Raw genomic sequence first — 22,009 nt, 5'->3', positions numbered from 1 at the left:
ATCGGGAGGTATAGAAGAAGAAGCGACGGAGAGCAATTGGGAAGGAGCGAGCGGCCGAACTGCTAGGTTGTCCCTGCCTCCCTCCCTCGCCCTTTCTCTTCGAAAAGTAAAGCCAAAAGACCTCTGAGGGAGGAAAAGACATAAAAAAATAAAATAAGAAAAGAATAAGAAACAGCGGTTGTCAATGTTACGACGACTGGACTGGCGGTCACCGGCGTATCTATGAGAGGGCGAGCGGGATCCCGAGTCACTGTCCTGGTGTCCATGGTCATACGTTTTTGGTGTTGGTGTCTGGGGTTCAGAAGTGATGGTGTTTGAAGGTGTGATGAGGGAGCGATGTGAGGTGGTTATATACACATTACACTTTGGACTTCGAGGGAACACTTGATCAGAATTCCAATCGCTCCCGCAAGTTTGGATTGTATGGCCATGAGTTGTCGGTTCCTGCCGGATTCATCATTCATGATTTGGTCTGTCGAAATCATTTGAAGATATCCCACGACTTGACTCGCACTGGTGGACTTCATGTCCACTCTCGACATACTGATTTAACTTTGATCTTTTGTTGTTCCGCCACAAAATATCTAACGTGATTATTGTCGACTAGCGATATCTAAACGAGACCTCCCATTATGCATTCCATTCATAGAGCAACATTACATCAGATAACAAACAAGAAAAAACCCTTCGAATCATTGACTATGCCCTGATGCCAATCCTCATGCCAGATAGAAGAAGCCATCCCATCTTAACCTTCGCCAACCAACCAAACCCTTTTCATTACCTGTAGACCTGTAGAAAATAAACAAGACGAGAAGGAAAGGACAAACAACAGAAGTGAAAGTAAAAGAAAAAGACAATTAAGACATATGTTTAGTGATACATGGCAAGAGAGAGCAGAAAGGTGTGATAACAACTGATATCTCTAGCAAAATTCTCGCTCTCTCTCCCTTCGCAGTTTTCGGCTTTGTGCGTTTTTTCGCCTTTATCTATCAGCGTTGTCAACAGAACACAAAGTGTTCGAAAATAATAACGATGAGATAGTGATTTCGGATGACGGATGATGATATGCAATGATGTACCCTCCCCTTCCAGTCCTGCAAAAGCCAGTTCCATTTCCGTTTGCCAGCAATTCTTTCCTTCGTTGCTTCCCATTCCCTCCCCTTTCCCGTCCGTTATCTTCCTCTTCCGTGTTTTTGTGTGTGAAAGAATAATGTAGTGAGGTCCCGTCGGCAGATTCATTAGAAGAACCTCGAGAGAGCATTACTCAGGTTGATAAAGTCGACAGGTTTCGTTACGTAGTCGTTGAACCCTGCTTGGAGACACTTATCCTGGACGTCACTCATGACGTTTGCCGACAGGGCGATGATGGGTAACGCCCTCCCTGGGAAGTTGCCCTTGGCTTCCCATTCACGAATCTCGCGGCAGGCTTGATATCCGTCCTTGCGTGGCATGTGGAGATCGCACTGTTGGGACGATGGTTAGGTACAGAGCTCACTTGCTAAACAACAGACGGCGGGGGTGATAAGACATACCAAGATCAACGAAAAGTAATCATGAGGCCGCGAAAACACGACATCAGTGCACTCTACTCCGTCTGCGACCAACTCCACGTCCACGCCGACCTTCTTGAGATACTTTTGCAGCACCTTTTGGTTGACCAAGTTATCCTCAACTAAGAGGACCTTGTACCCCTTGTTGCCCATGCGCTTCTCCACCTCAAGGTAACTCTGCTTTTGGTTTTCCACCAACTGCTCTGCCGTTGATCTGTTCCGGTCGATGCTGAGATCACGCTCCTTGGCCGGATCAAAGATCACCGCGAACCGTGATGGCTTGACAGGTTTGTAGATATAGGTCACCCGGTTTTCAGACAAAATGTCCTCATACTGGGTACCGGCTACCTGCTTCAGAACCGCCTGTCGCTGTACCGAGTCGGAGAGAATGAGGATGGTAACGCCGCGGCCAATCATGGTTGAGCGCTGGACTTCATCCATCAACTCAATGATCTGCTCAGGCGTCGGAAGGTTAACCACCACGTGCGTGAAGAAGACGGGGTCCTCACCACCGATCAGCTTGCGCGCCTCCTGAACAGATGCGACCGCTGTGATCTGGTGAGGGTTACTCTTTGGCAGCGTCATCTCGATATGCTTCGTCGTGGCCTCGCGGCTGTGCGTTTGCGGGCAGATAATCAAGATGGAGAAAAGGGATGTGTGAAACCCATCGCTATCTTCTGAACCACCGCCCTCTTTAATGGTAGGCCTCGACAGGCGCTCGTTGCTGGAGTTGCTAGGCGTTGGGGTAGTGCCCGCGTCGGAGCCACCTCCTCCTCTGCCATGAGGCATCTCAAGCTTCATCTGGGACAAATCGTGCCCACTAGCACGAGCTGCCTCGCTAAATCGTGCTAAGGACCCGACGTTGACAGACGATATGGATGAGCGCTCAGTGTTTCGGGTGCGTGACGAGTGGATAGACGGTTCCGAGCTACCGGTGGAGACTGCTGCCGGCGATCTAGTGTCAGACTCAACAGGTACCACTGAGCCCGATGAAGGTGCAGAAGTGAGATATGGCCTACTGTGAGGGGATGCCATGGAGGACCGACGGAGAATGTTCATTTCCGGTATAAGGCCTGGCGTAGGCGCAGGTGGTGCAGCCAGGTCAGGGTTGTCGGATTCTGTGGGAAGCCCAAACCTTGCGGTAAAGGTGAACGTTGATCCCTTTCCTAGCACCGCCTTACCGTCCATCTTACCGCCGTGTAGCTCGACCAGTTGTCGCGAAATGACCAAACCTAGGCCACTTCCACCGTGTTGGCGGGTACTGCTTCCATCAATCTGGCTGAAGGGTTTGAAGATCAACTCGGCTTCCTCCTCGGTGAAGCCTCTTCCAGTGTCAATGATGGAGAACTCAAGCATAATCTCGTTCTCGTACAAATGGCCATGGTTGGGAACAACAACCTTACAGCGGCTGAATACCTCTCCTTCATTAGTGAACTTGATGGCATTGCCGATGACGTTGAGCAAGACCTGGCGAATTCGGACCTTATCACCCTTGACCCATGCAGGGACGTCTTCTTCGACAACATAGTTGAGCTCGAGACGCTTGGCGATCGCCATGGTGGACACCAGCTCGTTGACATCCTCGATGAGAGAGCGCGTGTGAAACCATTCGTAGTTCAACTTCATCATGCCTGCATCAACCTTGGAAAGATCCAGGATATCGTTGATGATCATGATCAGACTGTTGGCGCTGGTCTGAATGGTATTTGTGTAATCACGTTGCTCCTCGTTGAGTGTGGTATCCTGAAGGAAACTGACCATACCAGAAATGCCAATAAGAGGGGTTCGGATCTCATGCGACATGTTGCTAAGGAAACGGCTCTTCGACTCCATAGCCTCCTTTAACTTGGTTTCCAGGAGTTTCAAATCGTTGATGTCGGTGGCAGAGCCGAAATAAGAGCTAGCGCCATTACCAAAGTCGACATTGTCAATCTCAACGCATCGAATGAGATGCCAGCGGTACTCGCCGGTCTTGGAACGAAGTCGGATCTCTGTTGTGTATGAGAGCTGGCCCTTGCTGTCGGTGCTGATTTTGATGACTCCCTGCCTGGCAAGCTCGGACAGATTAGGACCGGCGAGATCGTTAGCAGAACTGCTGGTGCTACTGCTGTGTCGGGTGAGAGCTGGGTGTACGAGCCCAGACACATTTTCAACGTGAGGGGTAGCAGGCTGTTTGCCCATAGCGGCCATGCCAAACTTGCTGGGCGAAGGCGGATGGTCGTGCTTTGTCTTGTCCTGCCTGACATGCGGTGAGGTGGGTCGTTCGAGGGGAATCCGGCATTTAGCCAGATCCTCTGGGTGCACGAAATCCATGAAGCCAAGTCCGAGAACATCATCAAAGCCTTGTCCGGTATAAGAAAGCCATTGCTCGTTCGCGAAAGTGATACCCTCGTCTTCAGTTGCAGTGAAGATGATTTGGGGGATTAAGTTAGCAAGCAGACGATGTTTTGCCTCCGATACCTCGATCTCTTCCTGCCGTGCTGCTCTGAGCTGTGCGACATGCTGATCATGGATATCCATATATGAACCCAGGAACTGCATGATAACACCCCGCTTGTCCTTGGAGGCGACAGCCCGCGCTTGGAACCACCGATAAGCCCCGTCGAAGCGACGGATTCTTACGGTCTCTGAAAGCGGATCCCCGGTACGGACAGACGCACTCCATTTACGAAGGTATTTTTCTCTGTCTTCAGGGTGGATGCTTCCCCAAGGGTCTGCGGCCAAATCATCAGAGGTTTGCCCGCGGTATGTCAAGAACCGACTGTTCACCCAGACGATTTCACCCGTTTGTGGAAGGGCTACGAAGACATGAGCGGGCAAAGAGTCAAGGATAAGGCCTTTGAGCTTGTCCGATGGTGGTGTCATGTCTGTCGATGAGATCGATCCTTGCCTAGATGCCGTTGCGCCCTGGTTTATACCTTTGCCGACGGTGGAGCTCGGAGGAAGGGACTGGAAGGTGGTGGCAAAGTCGGCACCATATGAGTGCAACTGCGTGTGCCGATGCTGACCTGTGGGAGTACCGGCAGGCTTTCTCCGTTGAGTCTCGGCTGACTGATTGCTTGCGAAGCCGCCTCTTTCTTCCCGCTGCTCTTTGAGAACGGCAGTCTTCTGTTGTGAGTTTGTCGGCGAAGGTTCATCAATACTCCGGCGGTTGCTTTCTCCGCTTCCCTGAGACTCCTGCGACACGGGCGCGACACCAGCTGCATCCTGCCACTGGGACTTCCCTCCAGGTATCTTCAAGGAACCCTTCCTTTCAAGGGTTGTACTTTCTCGTGATCCTGTCTTGGTTCGTTGTCCCACACCAGTACCTCCCGGCTTTGGCGTGGTGGTGAAGTAACTGTCCCCAGCGGCGACAGGAGCTGGGCTGGCAGAGGATGACCTCTTGTCCATCAGATAACTCAGTGCCGAGGAATCCCAAGTAGGCGTCCCATTCGGAGAGTGGATGACACTGCGAGAGGGACCAGAGTACTCGCTAGGGCTGGTTATGCTGCCAGCGTGCGACTGCTGAGAGATGCTGTCATCGGTTGGGAGGTATCCCATTGTGAAAGCGGTAGGACCAGCCAGCGGACGTCCGTCAGGACCCAACGCACCAAAGCCAACCGTCTGTGGCCTTCGTTTCTGGAGTCCGTTCAGCTCCGTTTCGAGGTTAGTATAGTGACGACACAGAGAAAAAGATGTGGCCAGATGTGGTGCCAAGTGCTCCAACGAGTGGCGTAGATTGGTGGGATACGGGATAATGGGGCTGAGTATAGACAGAATCGCAATCGGGGCGTGCTTTTCCTTGGCGGCAGGTTCTTGGTAGGGGATAGGAATTGTCGGCGTGTGACTTGACTTGCCCCGTTGTGACATCTTTTGCTCCAAAAACGTCGAATCCAGCTTGAAGCCTGGCTGCTGAGGTTTCGACAGTAGGACATGGGTTAAAGGGATATGCAACACCGTCCACGAGTTATCAACCCCAATAGCCTCAGGTGGTTGCAGAGCTGAGTAGTCAGGAGGAGCCGAACCTGGATTAAACGACTCCTCATCGACCATGGCATCCGCAAAGAACGGATTTTCGCTAGGGTCAGCCCTCACAGCGGGGGACGGGGCCGGGGATTGAGACCACGGAGATGGTGGTGCCTGCTCGTACTCCTCATACTTGGGTGTCGGGGGTCTTGGGTATTCGTCATCCAAGCGAGAGGCAATTCCGGTAGCTTTCTTGTCCAAGCCGTGCCCGCCCGAGGTCCTGCCTGCGGCGGTTGACAAAGTCGCACTGCCCAGAAGCGCAGAGAGTTTAGTCGCTGACTCGGATCGCGTGCGAATTTTCTTGATTTTTTTCCGTGGCCCCTCTGGCGACTGGCTGCGCGTCGCAACTCTGGGGTCGGCGGCTTTGCTGTCGGTTGACGATGTTTGTGTAAGATACGGGTATGACCTAGTAAGAGCAACAACGCGACCACGTTCCAAAACCCGCAATACCCCATTGTGATCGATTAATGGATCGGCCTCGTAATCCAATGCCTGGAGAACATTCAAGAGCTTCCCGTGCCCTTCTCTCTTGTTGGTTATTGGTGCTTCCCAGCTTGGAATGGGCTGCTGGCCCTCAAGGGCGTCATGCTCTGCCAAAGCTTCACGGTTCAAGCTCACAGCAACATCATCATCCTTACTCACATCTCGATCGCGTCCGACACCTGGGTGAGCAGTCTTGCTTCGCGATGCCATTGGTGGCCGAAGGGGTGTCACTGGCGTTCGTTCAACCGACTCCTTCTTGTCCTTGCTGTCTTCATAAGAAGAGAACGAGTGTCGGCTCGGCAGGCCGGGGCGCGCTAAGCCCTTGGGCTTAAGAGATTCGTCGTTGTTCTGATAGAGGTCGGTGATATCGTCGGTACTGCTGTGGACAAAGCTCGAGCCTCTAGCAAGATAGCCTAGGCTCAGGCCATCCTCCTGGTGGGGGTTGTACGTTGCCTTTTGGCCCCATGGCACGTTCTCAATATCCGTCGGATCGGCAGGCACAGCCAGGGTTACCCTTTCAGCCCTGTACACTTCAGTCATGATCTGAACAACTGTGTGCCACCATGCATCCAAGCCCGGCTCAGCCGAAAGCATGAGGGTCAAGTCATATAGATTGGGTGTCGAAAATTCACCTTGCACAGTACCGGAGCACCCTGGAGGCAGAAAGGTCATTGCTGAGGCAGGAGTAGAGGGGTTGGAGACAGAATGGTCAAGGCCCTGAATGCCGGCAAACGAGACGTGAGCCCCCGTAGACGAATGCGTAGTCGGAAATGTAGTTGGTGAGAGCGTGGTAAACGGGCGGTGAAATGGCAGGCCACTGTGTGGAAAGCCGGGCGAGGATGCCATGCGCGGGAAGGGGTATGAAGGAGTTCTAGCCGTCAAGCCGGGGGTGACACCGCCGCGGATGGTATTCCCAGACTCGGTCGATGTCGTGGTTGGCTCGCTGCCGCTCTGGGGGAGCTGTGGCGAGGGACTGCTGGCCTCCTCCTGTATCGGAGATACGCGGACCGGGCCCGGGATGGCCAGCCGGTTCTCCGTTGCCGCAACAATCTCTCTTTTTTCCATCTCGCGGGCCAAGTGCAAACGGTATTGACTTAGCTGCCGTTGTGCCTCGGACGTATCCATCTTACCCCGCTGCGATTCCCCGACTGTCCTCTTTCCATTCTCTGCCTGCTGCAAGTCCCTCTCTTCAGATGTCGGTTCGCTGGAAGGGCTATCGTTGAAGCTAACCTCGGAAGAAAGCCTGGAGGGCTTGCGCACCGAATCCCGAGACCGGATATCATCCACGACGGGTGCAAGAGCGTGCTGATTGGAAGCCCGTGAATGCGGCGTTGAAAGTTGAAGCGACCCTAGCCCTCCTCTCCCGTTGACGCCAGTCATTTGGTCCTGATGTTCAAGCTGTTCAGACGGCGCAGAAGCCTCTGGAGGATTCAGGGCATAATCATCGGTAGGACCGGTGTGGGTTCGCGCAATGGCGCACTGGTTGGAACAGTGACTGTCGGGTGACTCGATGACAGTCCTGGGAGGAGTCGTCGTGCGTGGGGGCGTGACTGGCTTCGCGGTCGTGATTGTAGGCGTCGTGGCCGCCGTAGTATCTGTGATTGTGAGAGTGGAAGTAGGAGTGAGAGCGGGAGTCGTAGTGGTAGTGGATGTGAGCGTGGATTCGGTTGTTCTTGGTCTTTCGGTGGAGCGAGGGCGCAGAAGAGGCAAGGATATGCTCTTTCTTTTCTCCTTCTCCTTCTCTTTCTCTTTCTCTTTACTGTGGCTTCGGCGATGAAGGCTGAAAAATCGCATTCCTCATGTGCAGTATCTCTCCAAAGTCCAGCTTAAGCAAGTGTCGATTATTAACTGTTGAGTAGTGTCGTGGTGCTCGGCAACACGAATGGATATTATGGCGCGTGCGCTATGTTGTTGGGGTCAATAGGGGCCAGCTTTGTGTCAAAGGTTCGTCGAGGGTTCTGGCGTAGCGGGTTGCTTGGTGGCCGGCGTCTTGGACAGGCAGAGGGCACTCGTAGACTGTAGCAGGACAAGGCGCGGTGGGACAGGGTTTGTTTCGTTCGGACGGGGCCTGAATCAAGATCAGGCTGGGTATACTTAGTGTGAAGAGGGACTAGTGCGGACTTGGTTGTCTTTAGGTGAATAGTACAAGTTGGATGTTGTTGACCGTCTGTCTGTGGTGTGCTGCTGCTGGCTGTGCGGGTGCGTGTTCGGTAGGAGGACGGTCTGTCTGCGTGGATCCTTGACGACGGAGGTTTGGAGGCTTCAGTTTGGAGGCGAGGTGTACGGTAGACGGGAGGAAAGAAGACTAGAGGTATGGATGTTCGGCGGATGAATCGACGGGATGTGGGTGTGTTAGGCCGGTGCAGCAGCCGGAACGGCCAAGTTGGAACTTCGGGGTCTCGACAACTGGACGAGTGGGAAACAAAGCCCTGGAGACAGACCTGCACTCTCGAGAAGCAGAGAGACTTGAACTTGGCTCCAGGCGGACGGACGGTGCACTCTGGAAGTGGACTACTAAGGACGGGCGTGTCAAGGCGTGTTAGAGCGGCAGTGGGCGGGCTTCCTGGTTCGTCAACGTGGGTGGTCCAGTTGGCAGGCTCAGTCTGGAGGCTCACTAACCTGGAACAAATCGGTCTGCCAGTCAGGTGCAGCCGCAGGTGTTTACCACAGTCGAGAGAGGAAGGCACAAAAGCCAGGCTGGAAACTTGACTCTGTCTGTGGTGGTGGATGGCAGCGAGCGATGCCACTGGCCCCCGACTATGGACCTACCTCTACCTCTACCTCTACAGCAAACTTGCCAAGACCTGCAACGGGAACCCGTGGATGGAACCTGCCCGGGATGGAGCGAAAGTTGGCAGGGCCCCAGTTCGCCAAAGGGGACTATGACGTGATGGCCCGGACCTGGGGCGGCGAAGAGAGGCTGCCAGCGCGCGGGCACGGAGCTACGGCAAGGGGTGTTATCCCCTTTGGGTTTAGGTCAGCACAGCAATGATTAACGTCCACTGAATTGTCATGGATCTGCCTGATCCAAGCGCCCCATCGATGTCGATACATAGGTCGCTAGGTAGGTACGTACTTGGGTACTTTCTGTATTTCACGTCTTGGGTCTGATCAACCACACAGCAAGTTGTTCCATATTACATAATGTGAGAATACAGACATAATGTACAGCAGTGTTTGACGAGGCGCAAAAGTCAAACTTGGACGCAATCACCAGTTGGCAAAGTTTTTTTTTGTCATGCACCTCCAGCGTAGTATACATGCACAAGGTTGAGCTAGAATGATCGGGATGAAGATCGAGGCGTTTTGTCCCAAGGAACACCATGGGTGGGAAAGTGGGCAGCTCGGGGTGGATTCCGCCGCTGATGACTCCAGTCCTCCAGTAGGTAGGTAGTATACACTACTACACTACACTACACTACACTATACTACCGTGCCGTGTGTGCTTCCGCAATGGCAAAGAGTCATCTTCACATCTTCCATTCATGTCACCGTGTCTTCCCGCGATGAACGTCGGGTCGCGGATGTGATGGACAAACACTGAAACACTACAATATGCCAAGATGCGATAGGAGAGCGAACAGCGGCATGCCGAGGACACCTTGCAACCAGGAGCGATCGCATTGTCTTGGCCGACAGCAGGAGGGTTGGTTGATTCCCGTCATTCCCGTTGTTGTCGTTGCGTTGTACACACGCAAATGCAAATCTAGCAAATCTTCGGCACAAACCTCAACGTTTCTTCAACCGGCGGCCAATGATCCTGTACGGTCGGGGAAAAAAAAACATACACCAGACGTTAGCAGCCTAACAAATCCATCTTTCCACTCAGTCCCATCAAGGCTTGGGCAACCTCGATACTGTTACTGCACTATCAGCACTAACTTCTGACCGGAATTTCCCATATTGAAACCGGGCAACCAAGAAGGCACGGGTAATCGGATGACAAGTAATCACTAGTGTTGTTTAGCAGCAGAAAGCCGTTTCCAATTCAGCTCAAGCCCCATCTTTTATTGACACCGCATGTCCATGCCGCCATGCAATTCCCTTTCGAGCCCATGGAGACACCAAAAGGAGATAACGGCGCAAATGATCATTGCACACCATTGGCATGTTGTTCAAAATCAAGTTAGCGCTTTATGGGCTCATTTGGCCTCATTGGGTTGTTCTGGATGGTTTGGCAACACCATCGATTCTGTGGCTTCGATCGACTCTCAAGCCTTGGATTCGTCTTTTGGTGGAGGCACCCGAAAACCTGGCTCGGGGCTGCCGTCTCGAAGGGCTTCTTTGAACGTGGAAAGGCTTCGGTGGAGTCATCGGTGTGCATGGGAACCGGACAAGTGCAACCTCTGTCTCCTATCAGGCAATTTATGCTGCCTTCTGGAAAATGGACAGATCGATGCAATCTCGAATCCAAAATCCGAAGCGACTTGTCCTTCACATGACGAAAAGGGGCGCGTCTTGTGTTCCTTGAATCGCTTCAGTTTGATTGACATCTACGACAATCTCTTCTTCTTCCAGGTGCAGCGTCCATCATCTCCCAACCCATCTTTGTATTTTCCAGCGGTGAGAGAAAGTTTGAGCTTGGAAGGCACGGGTGGCCACCCATTCGACATGTTTGCGATTTCGACGGAAACTTCCATTTCACGTGAGCACGATGGACTGACTGGATGTGTGGCTTGGAGAGCCGGTACAGACGGAGCTCGTGCTACCTTAGCTGTATGTAGGGTTGAACGGATGGAGGTCAGAAACATACCGTATAATTTCGGGGCGTTCGTTTTTAGCTTCCAGGGAAATCAGGCATGAACTGTAAGCATACCGCAACATTCATGTCTGCCAGAAATTGTATGCAAGACGGTGATTTGGGTATCTCCACCCTCCAGCGCCCTCGAAGAATAGGTGGGAAAAGGCAGGGAATTAGAGAAATCGAATTTACAGTACCTTAGGATAGCAATATGTCTCCCCCACTATTTTTTGCGGGCATAAAGTGCACATATTCGGGCAGTATGCTTACAGATTCTGCCTGGTTTCCTTGGAAGCTAAAAACGAACGCCCCGAAATTATACGGTAGGGTAGAGGCAGCGCCGCTGGCATATTATCCGCTGACCGCATCGCTTGACTCGCGTCTTGGAACGAGGGCATAAAATCGAAATTCCAACACCATTCAACCATGCGAACGATGATCTGATTCCGGCAAAGTTCCAGGTACAGGTTTGTCCATCGTTTGGGGCCAAATGGCGTACATGATACTGCCCCTTACCTATACAGTGTCTGGAGGCGAATAAACCATTCCTTGGGCGCAGCGACCGAGGAGAACCACGAACAATCTGGCCCTTTTTGTGTGAAATTTCGACCGCGTACGATCGCGAGTTGGTTAATTCAATTGCGCCCATACAAGCGGCTGAGGTATTACGTCAGAGGCGTCACAGGTCAGTCTTGGCCGCTGACCAGTGAGCGGGGATCTTTCGAAACCTCGGCCGAAGGTGCCGTGACGTAACGTCAATTCAGTCGACGTTTCTTATTGGCCACCTGTCAGCGCGTAGGTCGCAGGCGAGCCACGATCAACCGCAGAGCTGGAACGGGCCGGCACGGGGCCGGTACATCTATATGTACCTTACTACCTACTACCTAACGGCGAGGCGACTCCACGGCGCAACCTTTCATCGCATTTCACGATCCTACAATACCTACATACGAAGCTTAAGTTCTGTCGGGCACATCACGCCAAGTACGCGGTCCGCTTTAACGTCGCATCTTACTGCATTCCTTCATCGAGCATAACTCGATGCAATAATTATTTTCCATCTTCTCTCCCCAATCTCCAGTGAGTAGTTGTGCACTGCACTGTGACAGTTGGTTCGCTCAAGGTAAGGGTGTTTACCTGTTTCACCACATCACGAAACATGCGACTCACGCCATACAATGTCTGTCTCGCTGGTGACCTTACAGATTTATTGGACCGCAACACAGAAACGGATATATGGACACATCAAAGCCGTGGACCCCGTTCCGTCGTCTGGACTCTAGAATTCGAGAGAGCCCGTGCCCGGAATCCGGACCGGAACGGACAGTTGGACTCCCTGGCCGTTTTCCACGTGGGATTCCCATCTCGCCAAGCGATTTGACCGCGAAAGTATCACGCACCCCCGCAGTACCGACGACGACCGATCCAATGATTTATTTGAGCCTTGTATGCCTACATACTCTTTGAGGTTGTTGATTACTTCAACAGTCTGGTGAACCCCGGGCACAAGCATGTGAAAGTTGCAGGCCGAAGGCATACCTCTAGCCCTACATCGCCTCAAGACAATCCGGTGGCCCTTTTGGGTAGCGGGCACATCATGTAGTATATACTTGATACATATGCACGTCCTTTGAATGCCGTGACTCGTAACCAAGCTTCAAGTCAGAGTTGACCTTCGCTTTGAAGTTGTGGTGAAAACAAAATTTCGCTGTCGAATTTCGAGGCCCGTACACAGTAGTTACAAAGACGAGATCGATGTCGGTACCCAGCACCGATCTGATTCGATTTCACAGGCCCCACTCTTCCTGCGAGGCTGCCTACATACACGAGTTCGCGCATTTGGTGAACAGCCTTGCAGTCCAGTAAACATTTCCGGCTTCCACCACACACCACGAACCTTTGTTCAGCTTGCGCATTCAACCTTGCCGCGTATCCCCTTTTCTCCATTCTTCCTTATTTCTCTCCGGCACTTTCTCAGCGCGACAGCCAGTACCCGGCCTCCCGATCAACACCTACCAGGGAGTTGTCTACACGAACACGACTAAAGGCCTTGATTCTCGAACTTCTGAACCCTCCACTCGTTTCGAAGCGACCCTCGAACTTCTCCCACTAAGAGAGCCAGCTACTATTCGTCAAACTATCTCGACAAACATACGCAAACATGGCTGACTCGGACGGCGAGTACGCCTCCGACGATGAGCTCAAGAGGAATGGAAAGAGGACAGCGGATGGGCGCAGCAAGCAAAGCAAGGCGTCCTGGGAAGATGTAAAGCGCTCCTGGGATACCGTCTTGGAAACAGCAGACAGCGGCCTCTCCATCGCAGAGATTCGGGAAGCCGAGAAGCGGCGTCGCCTTCTGCGCGACACGACACCTCTTCAGCGTGGAATTATCCGCCATCTGATGCTTGTGCTCGACATGAGTTTCGCCATGGCCGACAAAGATCTGCTACCAAACCGTTACCGAGTCGTCCTAAATAACGCCATTGGCTTCGTACGCGAGTATTTCGAGCAGAATCCCATCAGTCAGCTAGGCATCGTGGGAATGCGCGATGGAATTGCTGTGCGAATAAGCGACCTGAGCGGGAATCCGGCCGAGCACATCGAAAAGTTGATGCAATGGAGCGAGCAACAAGACCCCCAAGGAAATCCGAGTTTACAGAATGCACTTCAAATGTGCCGAGGTGCTCTATAGTCAGCGCTACGGCCCCGCCCCCTCCGTGGCAGAGGTCATTCGCTAACCGCTTTATGTTTTTGTACAGCCAAACGCCGTCACATGCCACGCGCGAAGTACTGATAATCTACGGTGCCCTCGTCTCGATCGATCCGGGCGACATACACGACACCATCAATGACCTCGTAGCCGACCGCATCCGCGTCTCGGTAGTTGGCCTCGCCGGCCAAGTCGCCATCTGCAGCGAGCTTTGCAAGCGGACGAACAACCACGACGGCAACTACAGCGTCGCCGTAGACGAGGTGCACCTCAAGGAGCTCTTCTTCGCCGCCACCACTCCGCCCGTCACCCGCACGCCTGAGCAAAACACCGCCAGCCTGCTCATGATGGGCTTTCCCAGCCGCACGCTTGCTCCGAAAGACCATGTCAGCTTCTGCGCCTGCCACGCGAAGCCCACGCGCGAGGGGTACACCTGTCCGCGCTGCGGAATTAAAGTGTGCCGGCTGCCGATCGACTGTCCGATCTGCAAGCTGACGCTCATCCAGAGCACGCACTTGGCGAGGTCGTACCATCATCTGTTCCCGCTCAAGGTGTTTGTGGAGGTTCCGTGGTCTCAGGCGTATAGGTCGACGGCGTGCTACTCGTGCCTGACACCCTTTCCTGCTAGGCCAAGGGATTCAGTGGCGGCAGCGCCAGCGGTGTTAGGAGGGAGAGCCGGAGCTAAAGGTAGCGGGAAACAACAGGACGGCGAGCAGAAAAATCCAAAACCGGAACTCAAGGGTGTCAGCGAAAGCGGGCGGTATGCTTGCCAGGTATGCGGGAATCATTTCTGCATAGACTGTGATGTCTTTGCCCACGAGACTATTCATAATTGTCCTGGGTGTCAGAGCGATACGAGGGATCTGGACAAGGATACGGCAGTAGCAGTACCAGACGGCGGCCCTACCCCCATGGTAATGGATTCCTAGAGTGAGGAGCATGCTACAAATGGCGGCAGATGGAGGACAACAAATAGCCGCTCTGCTTGAACGTTTCAGATTCTTCGGGTGGAATCGAACCGGACACTCTGGTTCAGAGCATCGATACTATGGTATCGTGAACGAAAACGATACGATGAGCCGGAACAGAGCAGTTTCAAGGGTATGGCGAACATATCTGTTACATGGAGGGGTTGGCGCTGCAAAGAACACGAAAATATACACGGCATCACGATCAAAGATACCCAGACGACTTGGCTAAGAAGAAAGTCCAAAGTGGAACTCCCAAAACCAAAGCTGTAGGGGACACCAGCCGAATAACTAGAGACGACGGGGCCATGGCTTCTTTATGCTCTTTACCAACAAGGCAGTGCAAAAGGATACTAGCGAAAGGGCTAAAGAAATGACAGGATACAACGGATGTGAAATGGTCCTATAAATTCAAGAAGACGATTCGTTGGGTGTGGCGCATCTGTGAAGGAGATCGGAGACGGATATGGTTTCGGAAGAATGATCAAGACGAATCTTTGCGTATCAGTAGAGTCCCTCGTGTCGAGGGGAAAGAGAGGACGGGCACGCAATGTATCATATATGTGGAGTGATACGGCAATGTTAGATTTTGAGACCATACCAGCATCATCATTGGCGTACTAAAACAAGCTAATCTTCATATGTCTACACTGTTCCGGTGATGTTCCGACAAAGGAAAAATCCTGCCCTTGAACAAATCGGACAAATTATGTGCAAGGAGGTAAGACTGCGTGGTGAGAGACAAGTGAAGAGCAGAATGCGAAAGGAACTTGTTGGGCGACCATGACTGGCGATTTATGAACAGGTCAACAAAGTTTTCAAACCCCTCGTTCATATTCGAAGCTGATACACCACCGTGATTGCGGTCATTATATTTTCACACAGCAAGATTTCAGAATGACCAAGTAAGCACGTGTCAAAATCATCGCATGATTTGCATAACTTAACTATGCCAAAGCTACTTCTATGCTCCACTTCTCGGTTTGAAGCCATATCGAAACCACAAACAAGTACGCCTGCAAGATGCCATGCTAAGACCCTTCCGGCCAGCTCCCCTTTTGCCGGCCGACCCCCAAGCTTTTGTGCCAAAGAAAAAGGAAAAAAAGAGTATTTTACAAGAAAAGAAAATTTGAATCGTCAATCTCATCACCCGACCTTACGCTCCCAACCTTACAAGTTGCCGCGCTCAGCCTGCTCTCTCTCAATCGCCTCAAACAGACTTTTGAAGTTACCTGCGCCGAAGCCCTCAAAGTTGTTTCTCTGGATAATTTCTATGAAAACAGTCGGGCGGTCCATCAACGGCTTGGTAAACAGCTGCAGCAGGTAACCACCTTCGTCATAATCGATCAAAATGTTGAGCTTCTGGATGGTGTCCAGGTCCTCCTTGAGCTCCCACCCACGCTTCTCCGTCTTGAGGCGCTGGCGGATGGTGTCATAGTAGGTGGAGGGCACGTTGATGAACTCGACGCCGCGGGCGCGCATGGCGCTGACGGTGGAGATGATGTCGGGCGTCAGCAGGGCAATGTGCTGCACTCCGGCGCCCGAGTTGAAGACAACGTACTCCTCAATCTGTGACTTCTTCTTGCCGGGCGCGGGCTCGTTGATGGGCATCTTGACCAGGTTGTTCTCGGACGCCATGACGATTGAGTTCAGAGCCGAGAACTCGGTGCAGATCTGCGAGTCGTCTACCGACCAGAAGCGGTGGAAGGAGAGACACTGCTCGTAGAAGGCGCAGGCGGAGACCATCTCGTTCCAGTCTTGGTTGCCGACGCAATGGTCGATGCGGGCCAGGGGAACGCTGGGGAGCTGGACCGTGGCGGAGGAGGGGGCAGCGGTACGGAAGCCGGGCAGGAAGGGACCGTTGTAATCCGCCCGGGAGATCAGGGTGTGCGTGGTGTCGCCGTAGGTACGGATGACGGCGGTGCGGACGCTGCCGTGCATCTTGTCGGTGAGCGTGGTGAGCTCCTGGACAACGTCGGCGCCAGCGGCAACGGCCTTGTGGAAGACGCCATCCACATTGTCAACTTCGAATGCTACGTCCTTGACGGCGTCGCCGTGCTTCTCCAGGTGTTCATGGCACTCCTGAAGGAGCTTGCGGTCCGCATCCGAGATGGGCTCCTCCTCGGGGAGACACTTCTGGGAGCGAATGGGGGAGGTGAAGACAAAGCGGACATCGGCGTTGCCAACGACGTATGAAGCAAAGTACCGGCTGCCGGTCTCAAGGCCGCGATATGCGAGAGTCTTGAAGCCGAAGACAGTGTTGTAGTAGGAGGCAGCCTGCTTGGCGTTACCCACCCACCATGTTACGTGATCATAGCCATTGAAGTTGGAAACCTCGGAGGACTGAAGAGCGTAATCCGGAGTTCCGTTGCAGTTGCTGTACTCAGAGGATATGGCTGATGGGGACATGCTCACGGGGTAATGTGTAAGCTATGCTGAGTCGAAGAGATAGTGTATGGTTGACTGGAGGGATGGGTATCAAAGAATGATGCGTATAGCTTGATGACATCGAACCTCCATCTGAAAGGGGAGAGAGGGAGACTTATAAGCCATGGCAGGTGGAGAGGAGTGACGAGTTGAGATGAAGAGTCGGCTCAACGAAGCAGGTGTATTCCCGCGTTCCGTTCCTGTTGGCTTAGGACCTATCATAATTAGCAGAGATCAACGGACGTCACAACCCCCCTCTCGATCAGTTCCGGTAAGCAGACCCTTTTGCGGCCCTTGCACCCCCTTCAAATGGCCCCGTGAGGTTGGCAGGCCGGGGCTATGGTCCGCTTCACAGTCGTATGTAGGCAGGTTGCTGCGGGTAACGGCGCACGGGGGAGGCAAACCGGCGAGTGTCCGCACATCGATCATAGTGTGCGGTAACAAGCGCCGAGCTGGTGCTGTATCAACCCATGACTACCCATGAACCATAGTCAATACCCTCCCTCTGAGTGGTTCCTCGGTCTTCATTGTCCAACTACGCTATTGATGAAACCGGGTAACAGAAGAGAATTGACAGGTTCTGACGGATGACAGCGGAAACGGAAAGCGAACCACTCTTTTCTTTCTCGATGTTGGGGTGATAAGCCGAGCTGCCAATTTGGGGTGTAAGTGACCGAAGCGGCCATGTTCAACCGCAGCCGCCCGCGGGACCATTTGCAGAGGCGGAATCAGACCGATGGAACGTCGATCCCTGGAAAAGCCGCTCAGAGCCGACGGTTGCCGTGGGGCCGCGTTGCTGTGGTCTTACGTCTGCTTCTCCAACCCTCTCCAACCCCTTTTGTCTGCCCAAACAATGCATCTGTTGCAGATACGCCGCGCCGAAGAACTTGTGGAAAGGTCCATCATGAAAATCCTAGACAAGATGCGATCCCCGTGACGCTCATTGTCCCGAGCCACAGTGCACAAAAACCTTGGGCCTTCCGCACCCCATTGGCCGTAGATAGGTTGGCCTTTCGGAAAGCCGATGCCTTGAATTTGGGGAATTTGATGATTGGTCCTGAGATCCATCGTGACCCTTGCATTCCAAACATTGTATCTTCGTCATCTCGACATCCTTTTTCTTCCTTCTCAAACACCAAAAGTGTACAACCTCTTGCTTATCAGTCTTGGGTCTCGTCATTGACATTATTTCGAACGTTTTCTTGCCCAGCCTACCACCAAAAGTTTCTGGACTTTAGCTGCCAACATTGACGTTTCGCTCTCTACACAAGCACAGCTCTAGACGTTGAACCATATAATACACCACGGCAAACCATCGCCATGGCTTACGTCTCATTGAGCACACGAGATCTCAACGTCCTCGAGAAAATCCAGGACCCAGAGTACGACCCCGCCCGGATAGTGCAAGTCGACATAAGCCTGCCAAAAGACCCCAACTTCAAGGACCAGGCCGTATATGACAAGGTCGCCCAACTAGAGCGCAACATCATCCTCTCCATCCAGCAACTCGAGCTCGCAAATGCAAAGCCTGCAGCGCATGGAACGACCGACGTGAATAAGACCATTCAAGGCTATCGCGACTGTGTCACCCAGCTGGGAAGCCTCATCCAAGAATACCCAGAGTACGCGAGTGCCCGCAACAACAGGGCGCAGGCGATTAGACGGCTAGTTGGCGATTCTATGTTGATCTCGGGCTCCCAGCAGCTTCACCAAGCACTGATTCGGGATATCGATGACGCCGAGCGACTGCAGATGGCTGAGACTGCTCTATCTGACCTTGATCGCGCCATCTCACTCCTGACCCCTGCCACGCCCCAGACCAGATTGTCCCAGAATGTGATTAGGACGCTTTCCAGTGCACACACCCAGAGAGCCGCCATCTATCATATGACGTCCAAGTTGATGGAGTCCAACAACCTTGCTGTGCCACAGGGTCGACGAGAAGGAAGCTGGAACAAGCTGGATTTCGAGGAGAATGCCTCGAGGGACTTTGCTATGGGTGGCAGATATGGCAATGAAATCGCGAAAGCACTCGCTGTGAGCACAAACCCAACAGCCAAGCTGTGTGGACAAATGGTCCGGGAGGCGTTAAAGAAAGAGTACGGGCCGGCCTATTCGGCATGAGGGTCAAGGAACCGGCGATGCTGTACAATTAAAGAGAGTTGTTTCTGTGGGATAATGGTGATGAGAAATTTTACGAAAAGGAAGGCGCGACCATGGCCGCAACCGTCTGTTTCTCGGTACCAAGTGACTGCATCATGTTGACATGATCAGATAGTAGTAGCTTACGAGCTCTTGGCAGTCGAGGTGAGACCAAGGCGCCTATATATAGGTTTAGCACGGGTCGTAAATCCCCGCAGGAGAAAGTGAAGCATACCGACGAGCAACCTGGAAGATCTCCTGGGTGGTGCGGCCTTTCTCCTTCTCCTCGCGGTTGATTCTCAAAGCCGCAGCGGAAACGCCGATGAAGACGGCAAAGATGGGATCCGCAACCCGAGAGATGATGTAAACTGGGGCAGGCATTCTGTGTCGAGTACAGGAGATGTTTGGGTATGTTGAAGTGGTGATAAGTCGACCGAGTGTAGCGGGTTGATGTTTTTCAACAAATCAAGTTGTCGTGAACTTGGAGGGTAATTGGTGATAAGCGAGCCGACAACCACTTTGAAGAAAACGCAACTTTTGGGCATTGGATTTGGCTCAGTTTGCATTCATTCACCTTGACATTTCACTCCAAAGTTCCCTTGGCTTCCCCAGCGGCAGGCCCCGTTCATGCCCCGCACGCAGTCCACACTTGCAAGTCTTGGCAAGGACAGCTCCCCCGAGTCTCGGGTTTTATGGACGACGCACAGATCAGGGCTTAGTCATCAGAGTGCGCTGCTGTGCCCGCTCGAATTTTGAAAGCCCACAAACTGGAAATTATTTCGGGAAAGACTTCAACACGGTCGTCAGCTACTTGTCTCTGAGCCTTACAACCGACTTCAGGCAAGGCCCCGCTGGATCACTGAGTACGTCCATACTGTTCCTCTGCAATTTTTGGTTTTTTTTTTCGACGCGACTCCGAGTTTCCCGTGTCGTTCACCCCCTCTAACCTCAATCCACCACAGAATCAGTCAAGATGAAGTTCTTGAAGACGTCGCGAGTCTGCCTCGTTACCCGGGGTCGTTATGCCGGCAAGAAGGTATGCTGCTACACCTGCCACACCTCTACTTTGCCCACCCGACCGGAAATCCTCGTTGTCTTGTCCCGTGTCGTCCGAGTTCTGTCACCAATCTCGAATTTTGACCAAATCGATCGGAGGAGAAACGAGTTGCTGCAAATTTGCGCTGGACCAATGGCGTTTGGGAAGGAAAGGGACAAACGACCGACGACCGATTCCGACTGCTGCGCGACAACGACGCGATGGGGGAAAAGACAAGCCGAGGATTGATGGAATAGGGGAACTCTCGCAACGAGATAATGCGAAAAGCCGAAAACACCATGATCGCTGACTGACTGTCCTTGGTTCAGGTCGTCATCATCCAGCCCGTTGACAACGGCTCCAAGACCCACCCCTACGGTCACGCCATCGTTGCCGGTATCGAGAGATACCCCAGCAAGATCACTCGCCGCATGAGCAAGACCCGTCAGGAGAAGCGCTCCAAGGTCAAGCCCTTCATCAAGGTCATCAACTACAACCACTTGATGCCCACCCGCTACACCCTCGAGCTTGAGGGTCTCAAGGGCTCCGTCTCCGCCGAGACCTTCAAGGAGGTTTCCCAGCGCGAGGATGCCAAGAAGACCGTCAAGAAGGTTCTCGAGGAGCGTTACACCTCCGGCAAGAACAGGTGGTTCTTCACCCCTCTCCGTACGTTTTCCCGTCCCCCCACCATACCTTCTCCCTTCTGTCTCGTAACCACTCAGGGACAAGGACGCGCAATACTGACATTGCATCTTTAGGTTTCTAAATTAGTCTTCCACTCTCGGTCTGGGCAGGGCGCATGGTTTTAGGGGGCTGTATACAGCATTCATCCAGGGAATAAAACTTGAGGCTTCCTGACTAGTCTGAAATTAACGGCAAATTGAAACAAGAGAGATGACGACCATATCAACCATTCCAATTTCAATTCATCCACGTGCGGGCAGTCTTCAAGTCTCAGACATCTCATCGAAGGACATGGATCTGCGGATTCCAACTCTTTGAAACGGAGAAGGGGGATTGCCCCTGGAGGGAAGCACTTCGAAAACAGAACAGCGATCGATACCCATAGACCGGCGACGGATAGTGTTCCTGGTCGCGAGCCCCATGAAAGGGACTAGATACATCAACTTGATGAATCATTGAAGCAAACGAATAAGCGGCATTTGGAGACAACAATGGCCAATGACTCGGGTCAGTATATGACCATGATGTGAGATGTGTTCACCTCGCCAACGTGCTTTCGCTAAATTACTACCCGCTTTTTTTCTCCCTCTGGCCGCCTCGCCGTTCAAACGCTACTTGGTTTGTTGCGGTTTATTGATACGCAATGCTGAAGCAAGCGGCCATAGTGGAATTACACATCATAGTCTGGAGGACTACTTGACAAAACATCCTACAGAGAAAATATCGATATGTCAATGGAGCATACCCGTACCTAGACCTCAAGAGGTTCAGAAACACGTATGTAGGCAGGTACAGGTTAGACCATTCTAACCGTTGCCTAAGCATCATCTTCCTGCTCTCCATGTTTTTCATCTTCAGATACCTTTGCTCACACTTGCTAAGATGCTGAAGACCAAGAACACATCCTTATCCACCTCCCTCACTGCAGAAGCCGCACTCACACTTCCTCATTGTTTATGACATGAGGAGGCAATATTGCAATAGATGAAGAGCATAAAAAAATCACACAAGTCTACCTAATCTACATAAAGTCTTATCCCCCTTTACCTGTCTCCTGGAGTCCTTGGCCCTGCCATTTTGCAACTCCTCGAGAACGTTTCATCAACACAACTCACCACCTCTCCAATAAATTTTTACCGTGTGTATGGGCCATACTCAAGCTAAGCTGAATAAGCATCTGGTTATATATCCAGCATCCTGGCCACACCGTTAACTCCTAATGATAAGATTCCCCGCTCCCAGCTCTTCAGGACAATAGCC

At 52.6% G+C, this 22,009-nt stretch overlaps 6 protein-coding genes across 6 annotated transcripts; 3 read left to right on the top strand and 3 right to left on the bottom strand.

Moving 5' to 3' along the window:
• Positions 1 to 982: 982 nt before the first annotated feature.
• On the bottom strand, positions 983 to 7,166 carry NEUTE1DRAFT_84016 (uncharacterized protein; the record flags this gene model as incomplete). The annotated part of the gene is made up of 2 exons (XM_009853905.1): positions 983 to 1,466; positions 1,536 to 7,166. 2 exons carry the CDS (start codon positions 7,164 to 7,166, stop codon positions 1,242 to 1,244), a joined length of 5,856 nt encoding a protein of 1,951 aa, XP_009852207.1.
• A 5,648-nt stretch (positions 7,167 to 12,814) lies between these two features.
• On the top strand, positions 12,815 to 14,421 carry NEUTE1DRAFT_84011 (uncharacterized protein; the record flags this gene model as incomplete). Its single annotated transcript, XM_009853904.1, has 3 exons — positions 12,815 to 13,389; positions 13,542 to 14,265; positions 14,341 to 14,421. The coding sequence occupies 3 exons, from the start codon at positions 12,944 to 12,946 to the stop codon at positions 14,419 to 14,421; spliced, it is 1,251 nt and encodes a 416-aa protein (XP_009852206.1).
• A 1,209-nt stretch (positions 14,422 to 15,630) lies between these two features.
• On the bottom strand, positions 15,631 to 16,869 carry NEUTE1DRAFT_45973 (uncharacterized protein; the record flags this gene model as incomplete). The annotated part of the gene is made up of 1 exon (XM_009853366.1): positions 15,631 to 16,869. The coding sequence occupies one exon, from the start codon at positions 16,867 to 16,869 to the stop codon at positions 15,631 to 15,633; it is 1,239 nt and encodes a 412-aa protein (XP_009851668.1).
• A 927-nt stretch (positions 16,870 to 17,796) lies between these two features.
• Positions 17,797 to 19,069, top strand: NEUTE1DRAFT_84009 (uncharacterized protein; the record flags this gene model as incomplete). The annotated part of the gene is made up of 1 exon (XM_009853903.1): positions 17,797 to 19,069. The coding sequence occupies one exon, from the start codon at positions 18,208 to 18,210 to the stop codon at positions 19,009 to 19,011; it is 804 nt and encodes a 267-aa protein (XP_009852205.1).
• NEUTE1DRAFT_65328 (uncharacterized protein) lies at positions 19,058 to 19,410 on the bottom strand (the record flags this gene model as incomplete). The annotated part of the gene is made up of 2 exons (XM_009853902.1): positions 19,058 to 19,209; positions 19,265 to 19,410. 2 exons carry the CDS (start codon positions 19,408 to 19,410, stop codon positions 19,173 to 19,175), a joined length of 183 nt encoding a protein of 60 aa, XP_009852204.1.
• Positions 19,411 to 19,818: 408 nt separating this feature from the next.
• Positions 19,819 to 21,235, top strand: NEUTE1DRAFT_117416 (uncharacterized protein; the record flags this gene model as incomplete). Its single annotated transcript, XM_009853901.1, has 4 exons — positions 19,819 to 19,892; positions 19,992 to 20,065; positions 20,395 to 20,731; positions 20,824 to 21,235. The coding sequence occupies 3 exons, from the start codon at positions 20,003 to 20,005 to the stop codon at positions 20,829 to 20,831; spliced, it is 408 nt and encodes a 135-aa protein (XP_009852203.1).
• Positions 21,236 to 22,009: the final 774 nt, after the last annotated feature.

Source organism: Neurospora tetrasperma, assembly GCF_000213175.1.
Source record: "Neurospora tetrasperma FGSC 2508 unplaced genomic scaffold NEUTE1scaffold_4, whole genome shotgun sequence".
NCBI classification, from domain to species: domain Eukaryota; kingdom Fungi; phylum Ascomycota; class Sordariomycetes; order Sordariales; family Sordariaceae; genus Neurospora; species Neurospora tetrasperma.
Note: the sequence above shows the minus strand (reverse complement) of the source record. Positions and strands in the feature narration are given on the sequence as shown.